Source organism: Bombus pascuorum, chromosome 2 (genome assembly GCF_905332965.1).
Source record: "Bombus pascuorum chromosome 2, iyBomPasc1.1, whole genome shotgun sequence".
NCBI classification, from domain to species: Eukaryota; Metazoa; Arthropoda; class Insecta; order Hymenoptera; family Apidae; genus Bombus; species Bombus pascuorum.
In genome coordinates this window covers 1608284-1633038 of record NC_083489.1, presented here as the reverse complement: position 1 = coordinate 1633038, position 24755 = coordinate 1608284, and the positions used below count along the sequence as shown (strand labels likewise).

Below are 24755 nucleotides of genomic sequence, written 5' to 3'. Positions count from 1 at the left end.
CTAGAATCCGTAGAAATCTCGACTACTTTTAAATGTTTTTATAAATGCTTCGTAATCTTGTAACTTCGAAGTAGTCTTGTGATTTCTTCTAAGCAGTGTTATTTATTGGCATATTACAAATTTTGAATTGGAATTTTATACAATTTTCACCAACTTTTTAAGCATTTGAAGATTAGATTTTTACTCGCAAACACGTGGCAAGAAATACGAAATCTCGAATCAGTTGGCTGTGTGTGCGTTCGATGTTTTAGGTTGATGATAAAAAACCCTAAGAGTATTATTGGAGAGTATAGCCCTTTATTGTCGAGAAATTAATAAGTTCCTCTTACATCCTTCTTCGTGAATTCTTTTAATATTATCACTATCTTTGTTTTAATATTAATTTTCTATAATTTATTTTGATCAATTTTCTATTATTTATATGCATATTTGTACAATTCTATCGACGGAAATAGTAAACGCAGTCATTTAAAACATAAGAATTACTGCAGCACGAATGCAATTTCTCGATTAATTTCTCGAAAACGAAGGGCCATGCACTCAAATCCTTTTGGAGTTGTTCTATCGTCAGCCTAAAGCATCGAACGCACATACAGCCGACTCGGTCGAAATTTCGCAGTTCTTGCCTTCTCCTTGTCAATTGCAATTTTTTTCTGACGATACACATACTACGTTGGTATTTCCGTTTTATGTTCTTTGGCTCGAATAGATACGTTAATAATGCAGTAATAATTGTATGTTGCACGAAGAAGATTATATAGATCTGATTATGCTTATGTTCTTCAGCGATGAGAATAAAAATCTATTTGAAGCGAGAGGCAATATTATCTTTATGATAAATCATTTCTCTTTGTTCGACTCTGCGAATAATTAATTTTCGAATCGATTCTGTCAGACCGGACTAGAACCATTTGCGCGAGTGTTCTCATCGCAGAGCGCCTGATGTAATTATGTTTTACGTTCGCCTTTGTATCGAGCGTTTGAAGTTCGTACAAAGCTATTTCCCGTAACGAAAAATGTTCAGCTGTAATTTAATGCAGAAAGTTGAAAAATTAATTCGCATATTGCTGTCAGAAAAAGTCAATTGTTCGCGGGGAATTATAAAGAGAATTAAAATACTACGTTTAATCAAATAAGAATTACAGATAACACGACAAGGTTTTACAGATATATTAGCTTTGCATATATGAAACCTTCAAAATTTCAATTTTATGCGATACAATATCAAATCAAACTAAAAAAGCAGATACTCCTTATAACTCGCGTATCGTATATTCAATGTCAAAGAAATTTATAAAAATAAATGTCAAAATGTTATTAGAATAATTAGAATATCCCTATGACTTTTTCATGTAAATTTAAAATTGGTATAAGAACCACGAAAGGCACTAAAAACATAAATTTTAATATTCATCGTCTATTTTACCTAGACAACCGCTTAACGCATAAATTATTCTAACAGAAGCAATAAATTAAGGAACGCTAATATTACTTCGTTGCAAGAATTCTTTAATTATAGATTTGACCTTTCTTATAAATTTTAAATAATAAAACTATACAGTTAATCACTCGAGGAATACATTGAATCACGCGAAAATTACTTCGACGTTTAATATGTTTCGAAAGAGCTACGCCCAATTAAAATTTCATTTCAAAAGAAACGATGTTCCATACGTATCAAGCCAACACACATTATCTTCTAAAATACGTGTCGTTCCAATAAAGGGATTTAATTGAATCGAGTCAGCGATCGAGAAAGGGCGGTCTTTTCGAATGTTCGATCGAATCACGTGGACGAATCTCTGCTCAGTCCTTTCGCTACAGTCTTTCGCAGTCTTGTCGATCCGGTTAATAGCGTGTGAAATCTCGTATAAATACGGTAGAAGAGCAGAACTGTCCGCGACATTTTGCAATCTTGAAACGGCCGGTCGTTAAATGGGAATGATCCCAGTTACATGACCGAGCTCAGCTGCGGGGCGAAGAAACTACGGCGATTCGATCCTCTAGTACCCGAAACCTCTTTTCCTCTTATCGGGGATTTCTGATAAAAACGTTTCCAATTGCCTCGCAATAGAACGCGCTGTCGAATTGTTGAAAATCTGGACAACAAAGGAGTTAAGGTCTATCGTTCTGGCTAGATCAAAGGAAATCCTTGAGAACCTTTGTAACTATTGTAAATGAAATGAAAGAAGTCATTTGGTGGAATAGCGTAGCGCAAGTGCTACGATTCGTTCGAGAAATAATTTCGTTGTTTGTTGTTTTGAATTCCATGAAACTTCGATTTCGCGCGATATTCACGTGGAAAATATTAATATGCCAAGACAGGCCAAAAGTAACAGCCACTCTATAGAAGCGGAGAATGTGTTGAAAATCGATATACCTGATATAATAGTAGTTGTAACACTAATGGCAGTGAAAAATTTATTACCTTACGAAGGTCACTTTAAATTCTACTTTGTTCAGTTTCGATGAACCGGATTTCCTACAGGCTAAGACGTAGTTCTTTTCGCGTTTTGTATTTTTATTACACCTCTTAACGAAACTTCAAGGTCCTTAAAAAATACTTTTCCGGGTATAGGAACTGTGCAAGTTTGATCAAAAGGAACTAGAACATCCTATGTATAATTCCGTTCCAGTCTTCATAAAATTCTGAAACCCACTATCTAGGTAACTGGTTTGATCCAGCGTTAAACCCTCGGTATTAACATCGTTACAAAGTTTCCCTTTGCTAGTTTACCGTTTCGTAGTCTGATCGAAATCTGGAAAATGGCTCGCCGTCAAATCGACAGAATCCTCTCCGCCGTTTCCAATTCCAGCAATAAAAAGTCGTTCCGTTTTGTTGCCTCTCGCCGTTTTCGTACAAGTTCCCTTGGCCGCGTCTTTTTCGATTCGAGATCCTTCCGAGGATGCTTCACCGCTGCTTCCAATTACCACGGAAAAAAGCTGCCAATTAGGGAACGCGATTCGCGTTTCACGCTCGAACGAGCTCGCCGGGATTGCCGTGTTTACGCAAAATCGTTGGATCTGGAATGAAAAAGGGACGATTGTTGGAAGCAATGATTTACAGCGTGAATTTAATTGCTCCATCGATGGAATCGAGAGGATGCAAGATACTTCTCGGCCGGAAACGGAGAGACGTTTCGTTGATTCAAGTGTGTACACTTCACGGCATTAAGAGGAAGCGCTTGCACGTAACGAGCGATTGATAGCAGTAATTAATCGATTCATCTATCGATTCGCTATTTTTTCGTTTCAAGAGTATATCAAAATTTACTTCTGTGTTTGACGACTGTTATAATTCAATCGTATTTTATATTCAGGAATATTAATACGTTTTAAAGTTGTAAAACGTAATGTGGCAATGGGAATTATCGATGATCTTTTTGTCGGCGATTGAGATTTGATTGAGGATGATTGAGCTCCGAGTGAAATTACGGGACAAAAGACGATTGCGCGAGCATCCAAGGAGACGTGATTGCACGTTTCCTTCGTTAGAATGCGTAGCATGAGGCTGAGTTAGTTCTTGAATGGTAGTTATCGAATTCTATTCTTTCGTGATGTATCGTGTTGTATTATGTCGCAACGCACGTTTACCACATTTTATAGTTTACAAGTATTTTAATATTTCTAATTACAGTTTGAAAGTAAATTGACACTGAATCTGTGGAATATTAACGTCGCAAAATACTGGTAAGAATGTTTAAATATAAACAATATTTACTTGACATTTCTATAATTTGATACGAAACAGACAGAAAATTCTGTTTCAATTATTTCCTGATTATCGCAACTTCTAAAAACAAGAAAAGAAATTTCAGAAGACGATATCGATCACGCTCATTGTTGCTGAACTTTGCAATTTTTCAAGTATCGCTTCAAGAATGTTTAAACATAGACAACACTTATTTGACATTTCTATAATTTGATACGAAACAGACAGATAAGTAATTCTGTTTCAATTATTTCCTGATTATCGCGATTTCTAAAAAGGAGAAGAGAAATTTCAGAAGACGATATCGATCACGCTCATTGTTGCTGAACTTTACAATTTTTCAAGTATCGCCTCAAGAATGTTTAAAAATAAACAATATTTATTTGACATTTCTATAACTTGGCACGAAACAGACAGATAAGTAATTCTGTTTCAATTATTTCCTGATTACCGCAACTTCTGAAAAGAAGGAAAGAAATTTGAGAAGACGATATCGATCACGCTCATTGTTATCGAACTTTGCAATTTTTCAAGTATCGCCTAAAGAATGTTTAAACATAAACAATATTTATTTGACATTTCTATAATTTGGCACGAAACAGACAAATGACTAACTCTGTTTCAATTATTTCCTGATTATCGCAACTTCTGAAAAGAAGAAAAGAAATTTCAGAAGACGATATCGATCACGCTCATTGCTATTGAACTTTGCAATTTTTCAAGTATCGTCTAAAGAATGTTTAAACATAAACAATACTTATTTGACATTTCTATAATTTGATACGAAACAGACAGATAACTAACTCTGTTTCAATTAATTCCTGATTATCGCAACTTCTGAAAAGAAAAAAAGAAATTTGAGAAGACGATATCGATCACACCCATTGTTATCGAACTTCATAATTTTTCAAGTATCGCCTCATACCAAATATACCATCATTTCGTGATGTAGTGTGCTGTATTACGTCATGTCGCACGTTTACCACATTTCATAGTTTACAAGTATTTTAATATTTCTAATTACAATTTGAAAGTAAATTGACACTAGATCTGTAGAATATTAACGTCGCAAAATACTCGTAAGAATGTTTAAACATAAACAATATTTACTTGACATTTCTATAACTTGGCACGAAACAGACAGATAACTAACTCTGTTTCAATTATTTCCTGACTATCGCAATTTCTAAAAAGAAGAAAAGAAATCTCAGAAGACGATTTCGATCACGCTCATTGTTATCGAACTTTGCAATTTTTCAAGTATCTTCTTATACCAAACATATCAAAGCTCCTAATGCTACCGCAGTAAAGAGTCGCGACATGGAGCTCGTGCAAATTTCGCGAATTCGGCTCGTCAGAAGAAGGAGACTCGTTCTCGTGATCTTCTTATTGTCAGTAACAATTCCTTCGACGACGTTGATCTAAGGACGAGACGATATCTCCTGGGACGGTGTTCCTCCGCGAGTAAGCTTTGTCGAAGCTCGGGTTATTTGCCTGGTCTTCCATCGTAGTAGAAGAGGAGAGGAGACAACAGAGAGGGTAAGCTTGAAAGGAAGTCGAATTTCATTATGGAAGGAAGAGACGCGTGTTCTCTATATTGGCCGAAGCCAAGAAGCTAGAAGAGGAAAACGAACAAAGGGGAGAAATTTGACGATGGAAAGAGAAAACGCGCGAGGTAGAACGAGACGAATACAACGGGTTGTGGGGAAACTGAAAAAGTTGCGTACGTCGGATTTCATCGAGTAAGAGAAACGAGAATGTTATCCATGCAAGGTGTCGCAAAATATGTAGAGAATATTTTTATGGGGTTAGTCGCAGGTATCGAAGCAGTGAAAGAGGTTTCCGCGCAAAAATATCGTTCGAGGCTCATATCGCAACTTACGAACAATTTCATTTTACGCTCGAAATACTTTACGAAATATACCGCTGTCGATGAGTCAGCTGACGAATCTTTCTCTGTATATCATTCGTACTTTGTGTTTCTCGCTCTGAGATCCGCGAGCCGGACGAAATAAGAGAGTAGGACTTCGACTGTACGTGTATTTCGAACAATACTGTGAATATTATTTACAGAAGAAGAAATACACGTATTGGAGTCTTTTTTAATGAAAGATATACATTTATGGAAAATTCAGACGAATGAGATGCTCCTGATTGAGTAGATTTTATATAGAAATATTAATGTTAAGAATTGTGGATCGTTGGTGCCGAAATAATATTGAAGGAATATTGACTATACACTGGGATGTAATATTAAAATAATAATACATTTATTACAAGAAGGATTTCTCACATATTCTTCCATTCACACTTGCACGCGTCTCCTCACTTTCTCTACACTCGACTGCTAACCGACTCTTCTAGATGCTTCTTAACAACTGCCGATCGTTATTTGTCTTGACAAAAGCCTGGACGCTCATCGACGCTTACACACATGTATCCACACACTGATACTCACATACAAGTAACTCTAACACGCATTTAACCCAGTCCAGCACGAAAGATTATACATATCTCAACAATTAATACTTGCATTCTTTTAAGATATGCTTGAAGAAACTGTTATCACTCAACGTAATATCTACGTAGTTTCGTTCCTTCGCGTTGGAATGAAAAACGCCAAGTCTTTATCGATGCTAGTACACTTGCAGCGTGATATAAAATTGTTCGACTTGAAAAATAAGCCTCGGGCGACCATAGAAAGATATTCTCTACGTGTTTTGTGATTCTGTATACGAAATTCGGGAAGGAAACGTAATCAGAAAGAAACGTGGAATGGAAGAAGCGGAGGACGCTTGCAAGAGAGCGAGAAGAGACGGATCGAGGACAAAAACGACGGGTGCAGGAATGAAGACGAGAAGAAGTTCTCTACCAGTTCTCTTTTCTTTTTTATCCCCTTCTCGCTGTTCTTTCGCGAAGGAAAAGCAAGGGATAGGATTCTGCGAAGGAAGCAAGATCGGAAAATTGCCAAAAATGTTCGACGATGAACCGATGGAATAATACACGAACGAATACACACGGGAAACGCAATTTTTGGCAGAATACGTATTAACCGCGATTATATCTCGATGAAACGATTCTCGACTTGATCTACCAGTGCGTAGAAATCGTGAGAGCCATCGTCTGGCTTGTGTTTCCTCGATGGATCTTCTTTACTGCGAAGAATGGGAGAGACAGCCGCGCAATTTCAGATCGGGCGACTGCCAAGAGAACTTACGACTTGGGAAGATATCGCTCATGGCTGGTCGACGGGCGAAAATTTTTCGCTGTCGTCCCGAATCTTTTGATACGCGACGTGGAAATTAATTATTTCCTTTCGTGCAACGAATTTGTGATAATAAAAAATACCTTAACAGATAATGTGTGTGTGGGAATTAAAGAACGCTTTCTCTGTCCAGAGCCGTAATAAATATCCGTAGCGACGAAACTATAAATCACTTTGATTCGAGCATTATTTTCGATATATTAAATAGAACGTTTTACCGCAGAAGGAATCGTAATAGAAATTTATATACTTAATTTAGTACCTCGAGCAAGCAGATACATATATTTTTTTTTTTTTACTTTATTTTGGTTTTTTTACAATTTGTCCTGTAGGACATTTGGTAAAGTGTTATCTTATCTAAAGTGTTATCTAAGTATATCTTAGTCTTAATAGACATAAGTATATCTTAGTCTTAATAGACATAAGTATATCTTATGTCTATTGGTAAAAAAAAATAAAATAAAAATAAATATAGCATGTGGGTGGCTACCCCCAGCGGGGTGCCATCTTCGTGTTTGCTAGGTTATATCTTTTATGAAGTCTATTGGGTGTTTCCTTTTTAGTCTTCTTACGATGTTTGTTGTGTTGTTCGTAGATACATATATGTACGAAACAAATTCATTAAGAAAAATTAAGAGTTCATTCTACTATACACCTTTGAAAACATAACTTTCCTTCCCTTTGCACTTGCTAAGGAAAATACAGTTGCATCCGTATATCTGAGAAAACATAAACAAACATCTATTTGAAAATATCAGGTATCAAGTTGTCCGAACAGTATCTGCTTTCGCCATTCGCTATCATTGACATCGTTAATAATTAAACGTACCTGCTAGTAATTAGCAGCGACGTTTATTAGTAAACAGATGATTTTGGTACTCGCGAAGAGAATCGGACCGTGTCGCGTTAGGAAGCATAACGTCGATATTATTCACGAGTCACGAACATGCGACAAACAAAACGACTAGCAATTAAGATTACCTTAATTATACAAATATATTTTATCGCTCTGTTTGTTATCGTAACAATTAACGCTCCGGTGTTACAACGTCTACTTTCTCACAACAAACTTAATAAATTTCCTTGTTTGAACGTAATAAAGAATAGAAATAACTACAGGATATCCCTGCGCTGCATTACTTCCCTACAAAAGACGCAGATATTAGGTACAAGAATACAAACTGCTGGCCGGTATTACCGTACAATGCGAACGCAATACTCCCCAAGAAAAGAGTCGTAGGAGGGGAGTTATTCTTCGAATGCATTCGTAAATGGGCTTCTGGAGAATCTCAGAAGCATCCTGAAGGCGAAGAGTGCGCGCAAAGTGCAAGACAATTCTCTGTCATCAAGGAAACCCGATTCTCCTCGTAGACCAGTAAGTGCTTCTGATCGTGAGGGAGAAACGAGAGAAGAAAGAAAAAAAAGAAGAAGAGGAAGCAAGGGAAAGATGGAGAAGACGGGGAAGGGTGGTACATACGCATGAATGGGCGAAAGCTCATTCTTATTTCCGGCGCGGTTCATTGTGCATTGTTCGTAAAATGGAAATGGAGCCGGCGATAATTTGCGTTTGAACGAGTCCCCCTTTACCTCTTTATCCTTCTCTTGCCCTTTTCATCCCCTACATTTCAGACTTCTTCGCTGGTCTGACCAGGCAAATTAACGAGAAGCGTTCGCGATTACGTATATTGGCCTCATAAAATAAATCTGTATATTAAAATTTCGAAATCGCTTATATCGAATATAATTTTTTTACTGATTCGACATAAATATCGTAAATATGCAATAACAATGTTCTTCGTGTCGATGAAATTATTCGCCAGAGGTTTCTATGACAGTGTCGCGTCGGTTCCAGATTATTTCACATTCCGCGCGTAAGGTGAGAGATTCGTACTCCAATTAATAACAATTGATAGTTGCTTCACAATTTATTACAAAACTGACAGAGTAACGGTACAGAATTTCACGTGAACAGAACAGAAATAGGAATGGAGTGGAATCTCGAGTGCTGACTTGGGAGGATTTTTATATCGAGGGTTTGGCTCCTGTGGAGGGATTATCGCTGGATGCCAGCACACGGGTATGCTGTTACTGCTTAATTGTAGTTTTGATGACTATGATGCGAACTGGTATGTAAAATATGATTATTCTATATTCCGAGATCACCGTGACAACAGCAACGTTGTGAGTTTTTGTTTAAATCGTTGAATTCTATGTATTAGGTTGTCCGAAAAGTTTCTTTCGTTTCAGAAGGTGATAGATGAGCAACAATTTCTGTTTTATATTATTTTATTGAATTAGGTACGATCCATTTCGTTCTATTTCTATTATTATGTTCGTGCATAATTCAATAAATTAATATAAAGCAAAAACCATTGTGCGTTTATTATTTCCTTATAAAACGAAAGAAACTTTTCGGACAACTTAATACTACGTGATGGCTCTAAACTGTTAACTCTTGGTACGTGGAATATTCATTGGCTTTTACGCTAAAATTTTCATAGTCGAGCTATTTTTTATTCAGACAGCGTATAATGACTCTTTCGTGCTCGATGTTGCATATACGCGACAAAGTTATCAATTAATCAAACGACAGATGTATCTCTTTTCGGTAAAGTTGGCCTGCTGTGCATTCTGTCTTTTATACATAAGCACACCAAAATGCTTTTCCATTGTAAATAATTAGAAAAAATCTCACTACAATCGAAAAGATATTCGGACATGAAAGACTCGGTGGAATTGCGTAACGAACGAGCTAATTAAAACAGTTGACGACAAAATACTATTTCCGAGAGAAAAAGAATCAACGAGAAGATACGTTTCGATCTGATACCTTTTTTAACTTGGCAGGTGGAAAAAGCAGCATTGCAACACTGTGCGAAACGCGACATGCATATGTATGTATCGTAATATTAACGAAGGAACTCGTTAAATAGTAGAAGCAGTACAACGAAATACGCAGTTACAGTTATTAAGCGTTTCGTGACAGCGTCGTTTACTTTAGTTACTCAGGCGCGTAATTTTCCAGCTGTTTAACAGTATCAAACAACAATTTTCCGAGTAACTTAATCTTCAGTGTTCTCACGCCCATTAGAAAGTTTCTTTATGGCCTATTAAAATATGTCAATCGCGTTGTTATCGCGATCGAAATTATCGTGATATTAATTATAATCTTTTTAGACGATGATTAATATATACATTGTTTTATTAGATTATATCGTACCACGTTAAAGTGACTAAGTATCCAGGTATTTTGTTACGTTAATTTCACAAATTTCGCTACCAAAGTCTCGATTCCTTTAATAAATAAATTATCGAAGATTTAATCGTATCTCTAAAGGTTCCACTTAATTTATTAATTAACTCGATACCTTAAAAAAGTATCCTGTTCTGTTTCTAAAAATCATGAGAAATTCATCCTGTTGAAATTTTCCAAATTAACCATCGAACGCCAAAGAAAATAGATCACACGTTTCTAGCTCTATAATTTAAATGCATACATTATTTTTCCCGAAACAAATATGTCAAATATAAGTTCCGAGTCTTGCGATTAAAATGTATCGTACGGTGCTAGATGATCCGAAACGGGTCTGTAAGCGCCGTCAGGCACAAACGCAAAATCGACGATGAACGGACGCGTTGCTTTTGACATTTGACCCATCGTCCAGTAACATTCGTCAGATCGTCTCAAATATAGGCTGACACGTCATCACAACATATTGAAATAGACTTCCACGCAACGACGGGGAGGGTCGCTAAAACGACAGGTTGATTCTGCAGATCGCAGATTCCATTGTTTGTCTATTATCAAATAATTCGCATTTCGAACTGCAGCTGCATCTGTGCGCAGCGGTGAAAATAGCCCGATCATGAACATAGTACGATGCATTGTGTATCGACTCAATGATGCGCATTGGAAACGCTATCGATCGTCGCAGACGATAATATGTATATGAATTTACGTTTGTAATTACAACTGATTGCGTTCTGCTGAAATACCAACACCTCGAAACGTGTCTGTTTTAGCGAATTTCCCGTTTAATCCCTTGACATTAGTCAGGGCACGAGGAAATTTTGCGCAGAATCGAAATTCACGCTCTGCAATTTTATTAAAACTGGGAAGAACAGCGAGTCTGTTTCTTCATTCGTATGCATAAGACTAGGTTGCGAAGCTGTGCAAAATTTTTAAATCTTGCTCTCTATCTACGATTTATCTTCTTTTATCGGAAGCAAAATGTAAGGGAGAAAAATGTGCGGAAGGAGAAGAAGGAAGAGAGAAAGGGAGAAAAAGTAAGATAAAATAAAGAGGAATTGAGAAAGGAACGAAAGAGAAGGGAAAGAAAGGAAAATCAAGGGAAACAAGGAATGGAGGGAAGTAAGATAGCGAAGAGAAACCTTTATTTCTGTTGATTTCAGGGTTCAGAAACAAGCTCATGCTTGCCTTGAAACTCCCTGCGTACAATTTCTACATTCCACCTTCTCTTAATTTGACGATAAATCTATACCTCGCCAAATATTTTCACAAATGTCTGAATATTAAACTATTGAAATTTTGAATGATCAAGTTAGCCATAGCTATCGTAGATATTAATTACGGTGATAGTATCTTCATCGTCTAGACGATGTCTCGTATACGAAATCTCCTTTCTAAAATAGACGCGTAATAAAGCTTATCGATAGAAAGCAGCTGTTACGTTAAATTAGTTAAATTAAATATAATATGTTTGTAGAAATTCCAGAAATAAACTTACGTCGTGTATATTTCTGCGCGAGTACTCTTTTCAGACACTGTACTCGCATACCTTGAATATGGGTAGACGAGACTGGTTTCCAACAGCAGGACATTAATGGAACGATCGTTGCGTTAGAGGCTAACGTTACATCTCCGAGATCGGAGTTCGATGAGGCGACCTTTTTCGTTCGACACCATAATTCAGACTGGTAATTTATGGAAATGGGCCTTGAAGTGTCGATAACATCGAACGGCGAATATGAAGTAGGATTTATGAAGAAACTAATTGAACGGTAGGATTAAATTGATTTAATGGGAGTGAAGAGCGCGTGGGTACGAAATATGCTTGATTCCATTGTCCTAAGTATGCTTGACGAAAGAATAAGAAAAGAATTTCTAGTTTACATATCATATTTTATTAATATCTCGTATATCCGCTTCCGTCGCTAATAACGTTACAACTGACGAGACGATTATCGATTTTATTATTTACATATCACGTTACATTATATGTTATAATATGTTATATTACATTATATATTACATATTATATTTTCTTGTTATTTCGAATAACTTAAAACGCGATTCTACACAAAGAGAAAAAGCGATACGAGAAGAAATCTATTTTCGCGATTTATACTTGTTTCGTTCGATTCGACTTATTTCATCTATTTTTCGTTCGAGAAAAAGGAATCGTACACTGTGGACTTTTGACATTTGCCGATTAGAAGTTCCGTTATACGCGACGATACCTGGAAAAATGAAATTCGCAATTAGGAGAAAGTTAATAAATACTCGAGTGGCCAGTGACTTGTCGTCGTTCCACTTATAATATTTTCATATTAAATTTCTCTCAACTGGCGTTGCTAAACACTCGACACCGATCTTGAAATGCGTAATAACGAGCGTGTAGACACAACGGGAATTCCAAGCCATTATCGATGAAATAAAAAGTTTCGTACGAAAGCAGCGTCAAACGAGACGCGTCCAATTTCTTGCTGAGCAATTATTCCGCGAAAAAGAGATAGTGTTTGCTTGTTTCGCGATGTCATCCGTTTCATTCGTTCATCTTCCGTTCAGCGAAAAGAAATTGCACAACAGCTCGAGCGTGACTGCAAAAATTCGGCGAGCTGTTTCCCGACTTCTTACGTGTTAAAAAGACTAACGAGCCTGGACCGTGCAGAAACGAATTAAGGGTCTTAATTACATAATATTTCGCTGCAAACTGCAGTGCAGTTCATTTTTCTGTTATTAAGTAAATTTAACAAAACCTTAAATAACAGAATTACCAACACATTGTGTAACGTTACATCGTACCTTCGTGTGATTGTTCGATTAAAGGTTCGTCCATTACTTCAACATTATTCGTATTCCATTTTGAAAATATATTCTGTAGTATCGTAGGATACTACTTAATAATAAAATGATGGTTTATTTACAAAGAATATATTGATACACATGTTGATTAGATAGGAAACGATGGTTATTTAACATGAACTAATCGCAATAACGTGGTATACTTTAGACAACTCGGTAATTAATTTGCAACTCTCGTCACAACGGATCCAACGCTCTCTCTCTCTCACGCGGATCATACTCTCTCGACAACGTTAGCAATACTATCTCGACAACGCAACTCGCACTCTCTAACTTCTCGATTCACACTCTTTGACTTCTCCACTGACACTGACTGTCAATTTGTCTCTCTGCCTTAGCATCCCTTTTGTCCCTTTGTCTTAGTCTCACCACGCACGTGTTACGCAACCGCTCGTGGCCATAATCACCTATGTCTCTTTTCTACGAAACTTTTCAGCCAAAGAACCGACGACACATTGACGGGCCTATCGACACTCCGGCTCGCGACTATGTTTATGGTTTACCCGATACTTTTTAGGCCCTTTGTCCACGATACTACAATTCTTCATTTTATTACAACGATTCTTCAACGATTCCAATCGAAAACCTTAAGATCCCTAATAGATGCACCTTGGTACGTCACCAACGAAACGATACATCACGACTTCAAGATACCCTCGGTCAAAGAAGAATTATCCAAATTCAGCAATAGACACAGCACAAGAGTTAACAACCACCAAAACCCTCTAATTACTCAACTACTCGATACGTCGGAACAGATCTGCAGGCCCAATCGAAAACCTTAAGATCCCTAATAGATGCACCTTGGTACGTCACCAACGAAACGATACATCACGACTTCAAGATACCCTCGGTCAAAGAAGAATTATCCAAATTCAGCAATAGACACAGCACAAGAGTTAACAACCACCAAAACCCTCTAATTACTCAACTACTCGATACGTCGGAACAGATCTGCAGGCCCAATCGAAAACCTTAAGATCCCTAACAGATGCACCTTGGTACGTCACCAACGAAACGATACATCACGACTTCAAGATACCCTCGGTCAAAGAAGAATTATCCAAATTCAGCAATAGACACAGCACAAGAGTTAACAACCACCAAAACCCTCTAATTACTCAACTACTCGATACGTCGGAACAGATCTGCAGGCCCAATTGAAAACTTTAAGATCCCTAATAGATGCACCTTGGTACTTCACCAACGAAACGATACATCACAACTTCAAGATACCCACAGTCAAAGAAGAATTATCCAAATTCAGCAATAGACACAGCACAAGAGTTAACAACCACCAAAACCCTCTAATTACTCAACTACTCGATACGTCGGAACAGATCTGCAGGCCCAATTGAAAACTTTAAGATCCCTAATAGATGCACCTTGGTACTTCACCAACGAAACGATACATCACAACTTCAAGATACCCACAGTCAAAGAAGAATTATCCAAATTCAGCAATATACACAGCACAAGAGTTAACAAGCACCAAAACCTCTAATTATTCAACTACTCGACTCGTCGGAACAGATCCGCAGGCTAAAAAGACATCACACCTTAGTCTTAAGCACTAGATTCAAGTAGAATCAAACATACTATAAACACTTATTAATCGTGTCATAGTACCACGTCAGATAAATTTACTTAAAATTCTCTAACGAGAATTGATTGTAAAATAAACGCAAATAAAAAAAGAATTCCAACGATGTTACATCGCATTACAGTCTTTTGCTAGAAGTTTCACCTTGTAACGAAAGATCATCATCATGGCGCTATCGAAGATATAAAATACTAATGACGTACTTTGTCCAAGTAGAATTAACTACACGAGATAACCTCGCACGTACACATATACGCGAATCAAAACTGCCATCGTCATTCATTTTAACAAGACTGCTTTCCTAACTCTTCTTTCTTAAAAGATAATCAGCCTCCAGGTATCGTTCATCCGCCAAAGAGCTACGTCACATTAATTCGTCAATAGCTTTCTAGTTGTCCGAAACGAAAACAAACTCTCTATCGTGCAACCACAAGAGCGACATCCGTCGGTTATTCAAAATTTACCGAGTCGAATACGATTTTTCTACGAGATATCGATGAATTTATTTTTGGATCAATTTTTTCCAAGACGTTTATGAGTTGACTATACAGACTGATAGCTGAGAGATGCCCGAGGCAAGTGTCGCGCAACTTTCTTGCTGCCTTTAGCGTCTTCTGTTTACAATTACTCAAGCCGCTCGTCACGTACGACAGGCTGCGTGTACCGTAAGTTTGCTCTGGAGCCTGGCCGTATTTGCTCGTACGGTATGAATCTTGCGCGGGTCGTCTCACATTTTTGCGGTGAAAACAGTCGGAAGCTTGTCAACCTAACTTCGATCGACTGTCGTTCACTCGATGTCTTCAGAGTTTATCCCAAAAAGCTTGTCGTTTCTGAAAGAAGCCTTCCCTGTTTCTACGTGCACGCTATGTGTGCCTCTTGTTTGCTAGCAACGGTGTATTGTAGTTTTAGTTCCATTAGTCTGGCGTTATTTAACTTCAGGAAAATTTATGGTCGATACTTAAAGCTCGTACCGATGTATTCATTGATTTAGTGAGGCGGTGTGTAATTTAGTAATTTACCATTTTCTGCTAACAAATTCAATTTATAACTCAATATTATATGTTACTTAACGCTATACATGTAACTGACTTTCTATGTACTAGGCAAATCGCTTAGTGGTAATTGATTACGAGTCATTCGACTAAATTACTATAGTCCGTTCAACGAGTCCAGATGCCAGCTATAAATATATGCACGTGACGGTATCTGAATAAGACAGGGGCGTTGTCGTAGTTCTTAAATATCGTACTTACCACTTTCCATGCGATCTAACTACGAATTTTGGAGACTGAGAAATTCGTCTCGAATATGAACAAACGACTAGCGTTTGGTGATCGACCAATAATTAGGCCTGCTGCCTCTCGCGCGTGTTTCAGCACGCGATTGTTTGTTTATAGCTGTTTGTTTGTTTATTATAAACTGTATATTATTATTATTATTATAAGCTGTATATTATAATTTTTTTTAGTTTATTTTGGTTTTTTTTACAATTTGTCCTGAAGGACATTTGGTAAAGTATTATATCTTATTCATTGGGAAAAAAAATAAAAATAAAATATAGCATGTGGGTGGCTACCCCCAGCGGGGTGCCATCTTCGTGTTTGCTAGGTTATATCTTTTACGAGTATATTATAATGGCTGGTATTTTGAATCCTTGCACAGACTTTAGACGTATCTTCAAACGTGCCTTCAAACTGCGTAAGAGAGTGCGATCGTCTAGAATTTTAGGATTATAGAGTTTAGGTATGACGAGACTCTTCGGTTCTATGATCGCGTTGCCTTGAAAAAATACTTCAGGTACGAGGGATTATATGAAATACAACGGCGCTTACTTCGCAACTTGGAAAACAAATACACATGTAAGTGATTTAATGACTTAGTCGAGCGACACTTTATATCCTGACGTAAAAGTTTCTGACATGTTTGTACGTTGCGAAGAAAGAGAAACGAACGAATAGAGCGCAGAGATGGTTTGTATTGGAAGGTGAGATCGATTGGACTTTCACGAGTAAATGGAGTTGGTAATTAAAAGGTCGCGACTCCCGTCGACGCGTGGCCAAACGACAACGACGCCCAGTTTCTAATTAGAGTGCCACGGACTTCAGGCTGTGACTGTGTCGAGAGCCTGTAAATTTAGATCCGTGGAGAACAGGAAGTGTTCGTTGCGGCTCGTTTGATTTCCGCTCGGAACGCAGGTGACCCTTGCTGTCACCAAGCTTGGAAAGCTTCGCATTAAATGAAAGTTCGAATGTCGTTCATACCATATTCGTCAAGGGTATTCTGGACATTGGTCATTTTGTTTCACCGACGAATATTTCAACGCGATATCTCTCTTACGATGTACAATTGACGATAAGTATAATTTTAACATCCAACACTAGTGTTACGTCGGCTGACTTTCTACCTAACCCAGGCTATTCTACTCACCGCGGGCAAGACGGCATCCAAATGTCCACACATCCTTATTGCGTACCCTCGATAGTCTTAAGGACCGACCATAAATCTCAGGAATTTTCTAGCTAAAGTCCTTCAGACCGAACAAAGATCTTTTTACTAAAGCGTTTTTTAAGGTTTATCGTTTACTACGAGAAGACACGGGAAAGTTAGTTTTTCTCACGTACGATACTTCCCACTATCAACTTTCTATCGAGGGCGGCTAAGACCCTTCCTAGTCCACCAACCTTCTTATTGTCCAATCAAAAGCAACATCTACTGCCCTCATTTTCCTAACCAAAATTGTCATCGACAAATCCGATGGTCCCGTGTGCTAGACACACCCATCGCTAGCTTTCCTCCGACACAGCATCATCACTAAACTTTACTTATTCTTCACCGCTAGAATAGTCAACGTGTCTGTACCGGATCTCTACCCTTAAATCAATCGCTTACTTAATTTGTACCTACGCACCAGCGTAACTATCCTCTTTTACAAAGTTGTTGGAATAAACATTATTTTATACGTGTTAATTCAGTGTAAACTCAATTGAAACACCCCTATTATCGTAATAGAAATAAGGGGATCGATCAGTTCGTGGCGTCGATTATCTAATCGTAAAGGGAATTTACGACTCCCGTTGACGTGCTTCCTCGCGATCGCGTCTCTCCGCGAATGGTCGACTAAACGACTAGCGTATAGATAGGAAATTGTACTATTTAACACTTTACCGACCCATAGATAGTACAATTTACCGACCCGATTAATCGGCTTTTTGTCACCGACAATCTTTCTCATTATTTGAGCAGTAATTTGTTATTTAGTACTAAGGTACCTTGCTCAGTTGCGTCAGTTGCGTTGCTTTGTAAACTCCCACAGTTTGATACCAATTTTAGAAACGTACCGTTCACAATGAACAAAAAAAATGGTATTGGGGAGTCGGTAAAGTGTTAACACGTTGAGTGTCCTCCTGATAGTCATCGGTGATCCACGTTACTAAATTTTTTTAAAACGATTAAAATCATTCGGATGGACTAAAAAATTGTCGACAACGTGAATGAACTAGGCAACATTGTCAAGAAAAAGGAGCACAAATACAATATAATATTTTGCAAAAATTAAATGTTACATTGTCAGCGTATTTTAATTAATTTCGATTTCGTTATTATTATTTCATTTGATTTTGCTTGGCGTCACATATTTCCATCGATGTCTTTCTGGGCTAGGAATGTAGCTAGGACTGCGACTAGCTTTTCCCTTTTCGTAAATGAGATTATCCGAAGCTTTTCGAAAGATGTACGTCGACAAATCCAAACTTGCGTAAGCCGTTTTAGAACAAACTGCATCGCGACCCGATATCAGTCGATGTAGCTGTAAGTGCAGTGGAAGTCGCCTCCTTCGAACGGGACAACTTCTCACTGCTCGTATTACGTAGACGTATTCTGTCTGCGTTGATTTGCTCACCTGGGTCTGCTGATCGGTCGTCAACATTCTAGACAGCATAAATGGTATTCTTAGAAAAGGTTTGAGTAAAGCGTTAAACAATACATTAAGAATTATAATTAAACTGTAGATGTTTATACACATATAGTGCCCACGAAAAGTATTTCCATACCATTGCATTTGTTATAGCATTTAAGTCCAAGTTAAATTCTTTGTCGCTTGGTAGAATTTCCATACGATCAGAAAAATGTTATACGTACAATGAAAATGAAACGTAGAAGCTGATAAAGATCACTCGACTGGAAAAAAAGTATATACAAATATTCGCTGGAAACACTTTTCTCTCGACAATGTGTTGAAATTTAAATCTCCCAGAAATGCATAAACATTGGCGGTCTAATTACAAATCAAAGCGACGTTTATTCGAGTTCCAACATTAGAAAATTACAGATCCACTAGATACACAATTTTTCCGAATCATTCGCAACCAGTTGTAGCCGTCTAATTTAGTTTAAAATCGTCTAATTTAAACTGAATTTTCCATTCTGAAGAATACGCGAATCGAATAATCGTCGCTTTATCTGCGATTTGGTCGGAATGAAATTTTTAAAGAACAAAGAGAATCGCGTTAACGCGAGAGAACCGGCATAAAGCATAGAAATTTTGTCAGAGTGTCGACTGTCTGCAGGCGTGTCAGAAGTCTCTGAATAATGAAAGCAGCGTCGCGAATCGACGATGTTTTCCCTATGTTCCGCGCGCGACATCAAACTCGCGCCTGAATACGTTTCCGAGCGTAATTTAAGGCTCCCTGGGTGTGACGCTGGTTGGCAAATTCCAACGGGCCGTTAAATAATTCGTCGAATAACGTACTTTCTAGGCCCGATCGATCGTTCCGCCACGGCGTCCCTCAGGCAAGGCGCATTGACTTTTCTTTCCAGTTGAATATTCGAGTGGATCTCGCAGGTGCTGGTTGCCATTGAATTTATCGAGTCGCGTGCACGATCGACCAACGTCACGTCGTTCTGTACGTCGTTCTTTGAACGATTTCCATCTTGTTCCGCGTGATCTTGGCGTTTCGCGATCCTTTCGTCGACTATGGCGGATTGGTTGCCTGACGCGTTGTCGATACTATTCTTCAGGTTTTCCTCCAGCTCCAGCAAATCTCGGAAAAACGTTTGGCCTTTGACGCCGAACAGACCTGTTCTGAAACAATTGCGCGTGTCTACCGAGCAACGATTCGAAGAAACAAAAGGAACAAACATCGAACATACCTGTTTCCGTTGCTGCGCCTTTTTCTTGCGAGTACGTTCTCCGTATCGGAATGAGACTTCTTCAACATCTCCTGCTCCTTCTTTCGATGCCTCTTCAACTCCATGACGATCATACGTCGAACGATAACGTTCAATTCCTCCTCCTCTTTGCCGGAACTGGTGGCGCGTCTGTCGAGTATTTTTTCCAACAACTTTCACGTGTGCATCGTTTTATGATGTGTGTAATTATACGGTACAAGGAAGGAACGAAAGCGTAGTGTTTTTAGAAATTTAATGCCACGGGTCGATGACATTTCTGCAATTTGCTTTTCCCTTTCGAGAAAACACGGGATTACTGAATTACTACCCGATCCAAATCAATCCAACAGATTAGAAAGCGTTAAATAATATACGAGGACAGAGCGATGACAATTTCGCGTTCGTGATAATTTCGGTTGAAATCGTCACGTGGAAAGGATGAAACTAGTTAAAATTTCAATCGTGTCGGTTCGATTGAAATTTCAGTCGCGAGTATCGACAACGAGTATCGTACAATCGTAAAAACACATCGAGCATTCTCGTTCTAATTGACTTACGATCGGCTAAAGAAAATCGTAGATTCCGTTCTTCTATCGTTCCTCGTCGAATTCTTCTTTGGAGACGATCCAACGTCTTCCTCTCCATCTTTGCTTCGAGATATCGCACTCTTGCTCCGATGAAACGCAGATTTTTCTTCCGTACAATTTGCCTCGTTTTTTGGGTCTATTCCAAACTGTTCGTCGAAATAATCGTCCTTCCGCGTACGCGCATCGTCATCCTTATCCGTTGCCTCGCGAAACGAAAATTCCTCGAACGTATCAGCTACCTTTGCAGGATCTTTATTTTCTTTTTGTTCCATCTCCACGGATCCTTTCGATGCACGAGCAGTTTCTTCCGATGCATCCATCTCGAAATCAACTACCTTCTCGTTCGGAAGTTGCTGCGAATTTTTCATGAACACGACGTCCTCTTGCAACATCGAAACTAGAAACTTCTCCGCCAGGGAACGACTCACCGTCGTCTCCGAAGGTTTTTCATCTCTCATCTCGAAATTTGCCAAACGTTGCTGCGAATGTCCGCCGTCCCTTCCAATTTCTAAATGCGCCTCGAATTTATACGACGAACGAACCTCGTTGTTGTTCGGGCACGTATTCTCGTTTTCACGAGCAAACGCGTCCTCTGCATATCTTTCCACTCCTGGAACCACGGCAACGTTTTTCATCATAGCGTAGTCGGTGAGTTTGTCCTCGGACCAATCTATAAATTTCGACGAGGATGTTTCTTGAAACGTTTCATCGTACTGTGAATTCTTTCCCTCGCTCGTCGACGGTTCTACGTTTTTTAATTTATCGGCTGCTGCATCGAAATTCCTTTCGAGAGTGACGTCGTCGTTCGAAGTTTTATCTAAATAAACGTCCATATCGTTCCTAATATTCGCCCCGGTGATTTCTATCGAGATGCAATCATAACGACGCTTCTTTCGCCTTTCCAAATGACTTTTCAAATTCTTCCAGAAGGATGCAGGAATATCTTGAAAAATCTCGAGTAGACGTTTCACTGTGCAAGGCTCGAACTCCGCACGCCTGTGCACGCTGAAAGCATATCTCAGAGGAAATTAGTCGATTCTTATCGAAGTTAACTGTCTTTCAAAATAATAAGAGGAAAGAAGAAGAGTATTCGTTTGTACTTATGATACGTATAAAAATCATCGAATTTATTCTTTAAGAGATTAACGACCTGTTAAATTAATAACAAAATAGATAGATTCGAACACATGGTTCTTATCAGAATCAGCTATTTAAATTAATCGATAACAAATTCAAGAATTCTCTTACATTATTCAACGATCGTCTAATCCATCCTTATGAATACTAACAAGTTTCTATACATCGATAGAAGTACGCGAGTATTCTCTCGTATGATAAAAACCATCGAGCGAGAAGACAAGTATGCAACAATCTGGAAGTCAGCAACGCCTATCGTATTGGCCGACAAAGCGATTACTCATCGAGCGTACGCAATATTCGTTGCACGTAGAACGAAAGTCAGCGTCAACTTGGAAATTGAATCGAATCGATCAACCTTTTCGTGATTATTCGATTTGACGGGCCGCGATTTAATTACTTTTTACCATGGTCGCGGAAGTAACGGATTCCGCGTACGAAAATTCATCGGAAAATAACAGGGGGTGGGTCGGGAGCGCAATCGGCGCGATACAATCAATTAAATTCAATTACGAGGTAGCCACGCGTACGAACGGGCTTGCGCGACAAAATCGACGTAATTACGCTGGTTCTCGACAGGAGACCTGGTCAATAATTGATTTCCTCCGCGCCACGAGACGCTTCCCGGTACCAGATGATCCGACGTCGATTCCTTCCACCTTCTTCTCGACTTGTTCGCCTCGTAGATCGATAACAACCTCCGGACGCTCGACACGACGAGCCAAACGTTCCACGCGAGGACAGCGAGCGAACAGACGCAGATTAGTGGTAATATCGAGCTCTCGTATCCCAGGATACTTGACATTCGCATAGTAGCAGAATTATGCGAGTAACACGATCACGAAAACGAGAATTTGTGCATGTTATCCTGCCACGTTCTCACTCGCGCATCTTTACAATTGTTTTCTTTTTGTTACGTTAATTCTTTTCCGAATGAAATTCAAGTAATTTTCTTTCCACGAGAGATTTAGGTTACCGAAAGATCCGAATTTTGCGGTTGCGACCAAGCGATTTGCGATTGTTTTTTCCTTTATCCCGCAATGTTCCGGTTTAGATATACCTACGCGAAGTTTGTTCGTTTCCAACTTTTTGATCGTTTGGTATTTTTTCTTTTTTGTTATTTTTTTTTTTTTTTTCATCCCTTTCATTGTGCGCGCGTGACTTCCGGGAGAGCGGCACAGTCGGGAACAATGTAAAAGTGGAGTAAGTATAGCATTTGTAATTTGAAACATGGCTCGACCGTGGCGTAGTTTGGAATTAATTTCCCGGAACCGCTCTAAATGCATTTTCGGTGCAAATATTTTTCGCCGACGAATATGAACGCGAATATTCAAATGCGTGGGAATTAAACCGGTCGCGGTGCATCAAGGAAGACGAATTTCGAACACGTTCAATAAATTGGAAGATACAATTTTATGCAAACAATATTTCGCCTCAGATATTAAACGACCCAGCCTCTAGAATTGCAAATGTGCTCGATGTTAATATGTATGGCATCGTGGAATTTAATATGTCGTGTCACGGTGATTTTACGCCAGATACGATCGGGTCGTGACAAACCCGATCCATTACCGACAACTGTCAACTGCATGTTTAAAGACTCAATGTCACGAAGTTCGAGGCCACGAAACGCAATGAGAACGGCGTTATGTTACCGGAACTCGATACGAAGAACGCGGACTCTTAAAGCTTCGTGTCTTTCGAATTTCGTTTCTGAAAATTAATAGCTTCTAGTATTTAATAATTGCAATTTAATAATTTTTAGATAGTAAACATCGTATAGTAAATATCATCGTAAATCATAAAATTGCATGTCAACACATTTTACGTTACGTTAATACTTTGACCAACAAAGTAGAATTGAATAAACTATTGACTCAGCTTCTTGGAAATCATTGAAATTTCTTCCGATATTTTTATCGCCAGTTTAAGTTCTCCGCAATGTAACACAAATTTTCTCAATTTCATTGAACCTGATCGTAATAATAAGAAAAAGGATACCTATTCTATCGATCCATTATCCAATAGTCCATCATTAATAATTTACTAGTTGCATAAAACTTTAGGTTTCTAGATCAACGCGTTAGATAGCAGCAACGATATCGAGTATCGTGTGTTCTTAATTAATTATTACTTGATCTAAGTTTTCTATAATTTATGGATATCAAATTTACAAAGTTCCCTAAATTGCCACGAATCACCTATAATTCGACAAAAACTTTCCAAATATTGTCGAAATCGATGGGAATCGTATCAAGAACTAAATACCTGTGACGTTATTTCCATTAATAAACTCGACGAAATCCATACAAAATTATATCTTCCAAAAATCAATTTAACCACTTAACACGAAAATGTGAGAAAGTTAAACGAAATCTGTCTATAATAACCGTTTCAATCGCGATATTTCGCCTGCAAATAAAGATAATGTATCTATCAAGGGATTAAAGGCGAATCGGGATCGCATCGTATCACGTTCATCGATCAAACGTCCTCGTTTCTTTCTCGTCGACGAGTATTATCCGAATGAAACGGTGCCCAGCGGTATCGAGCATTGGTTTTTCACCACTTCCTATCCACGAGTGGTGTATCGAGTATCCGGTGCACCCTTTAATTCGTACGCATGGCACGTATACGTGACGTTGACGATTCGAGGACGCCGTTGAACGTCAAACGCATGCCCACGTTGCGAGGACTCTCTAATGGAGTGTCCTGCCAGGTCGAGTGGCTCCGTTGCATATCATTTACCTTTACGAGCAAACGCAGTTACACACTCGGCATAACGTCGATGCTTTAATCACGTGATCCTGATTCTCGGTTAGTCGGCTACTACGTTTCGACCAATCTCTCCCTGCAACATGTCGTAAGTTACCGCTTCGTGTCACGTTCATCCTCGTGATCCTCTATAAATAGCGTCCGACGATTTTATGCTCCGTTGCCGGTCCATCTCACTGCTATTAGGCTTCGCAAGATCTACGTTCGTGACGCCTGCAATTAGTAGACTGCGAATGTTTACGCGAATTTACGCATGTCCGTATAATTTAGTTTCGTGAATGTAATTCAAATACAGATTTGTTTGGCATATCAAAGATTACAATTGAAACGCGGATACCGATGCAGATTTGTATTTTTGCGAAGAGAATTAGAGAGATGGAATCTAAGCTGATATTTGTTCCAGA

At 38.6% G+C, this 24755-nt stretch overlaps 2 protein-coding genes across 5 annotated transcripts in view; one reads left to right on the top strand and one right to left on the bottom strand.

Annotated features, from left to right (window-relative positions):
• Window positions 1-24755, top strand: part of LOC132916316 (uncharacterized) — a 223853-nt gene that overhangs the window by 118432 nt on the left and 80666 nt on the right. The window lies entirely within an intron of this gene.
• Window positions 18253-21272, bottom strand: LOC132916382 (uncharacterized). Its single transcript, XM_060976304.1, has 4 exons — window positions 20410-21272; window positions 19835-20002; window positions 19434-19766; window positions 18253-18612 (listed from the first exon to the last, which is right to left on the bottom strand). The coding sequence occupies exons 1-4, from the start codon at window positions 21270-21272 to the stop codon at window positions 18294-18296; spliced, it is 1683 nt and encodes a 560-aa protein (XP_060832287.1). The 3' UTR covers window positions 18253-18293.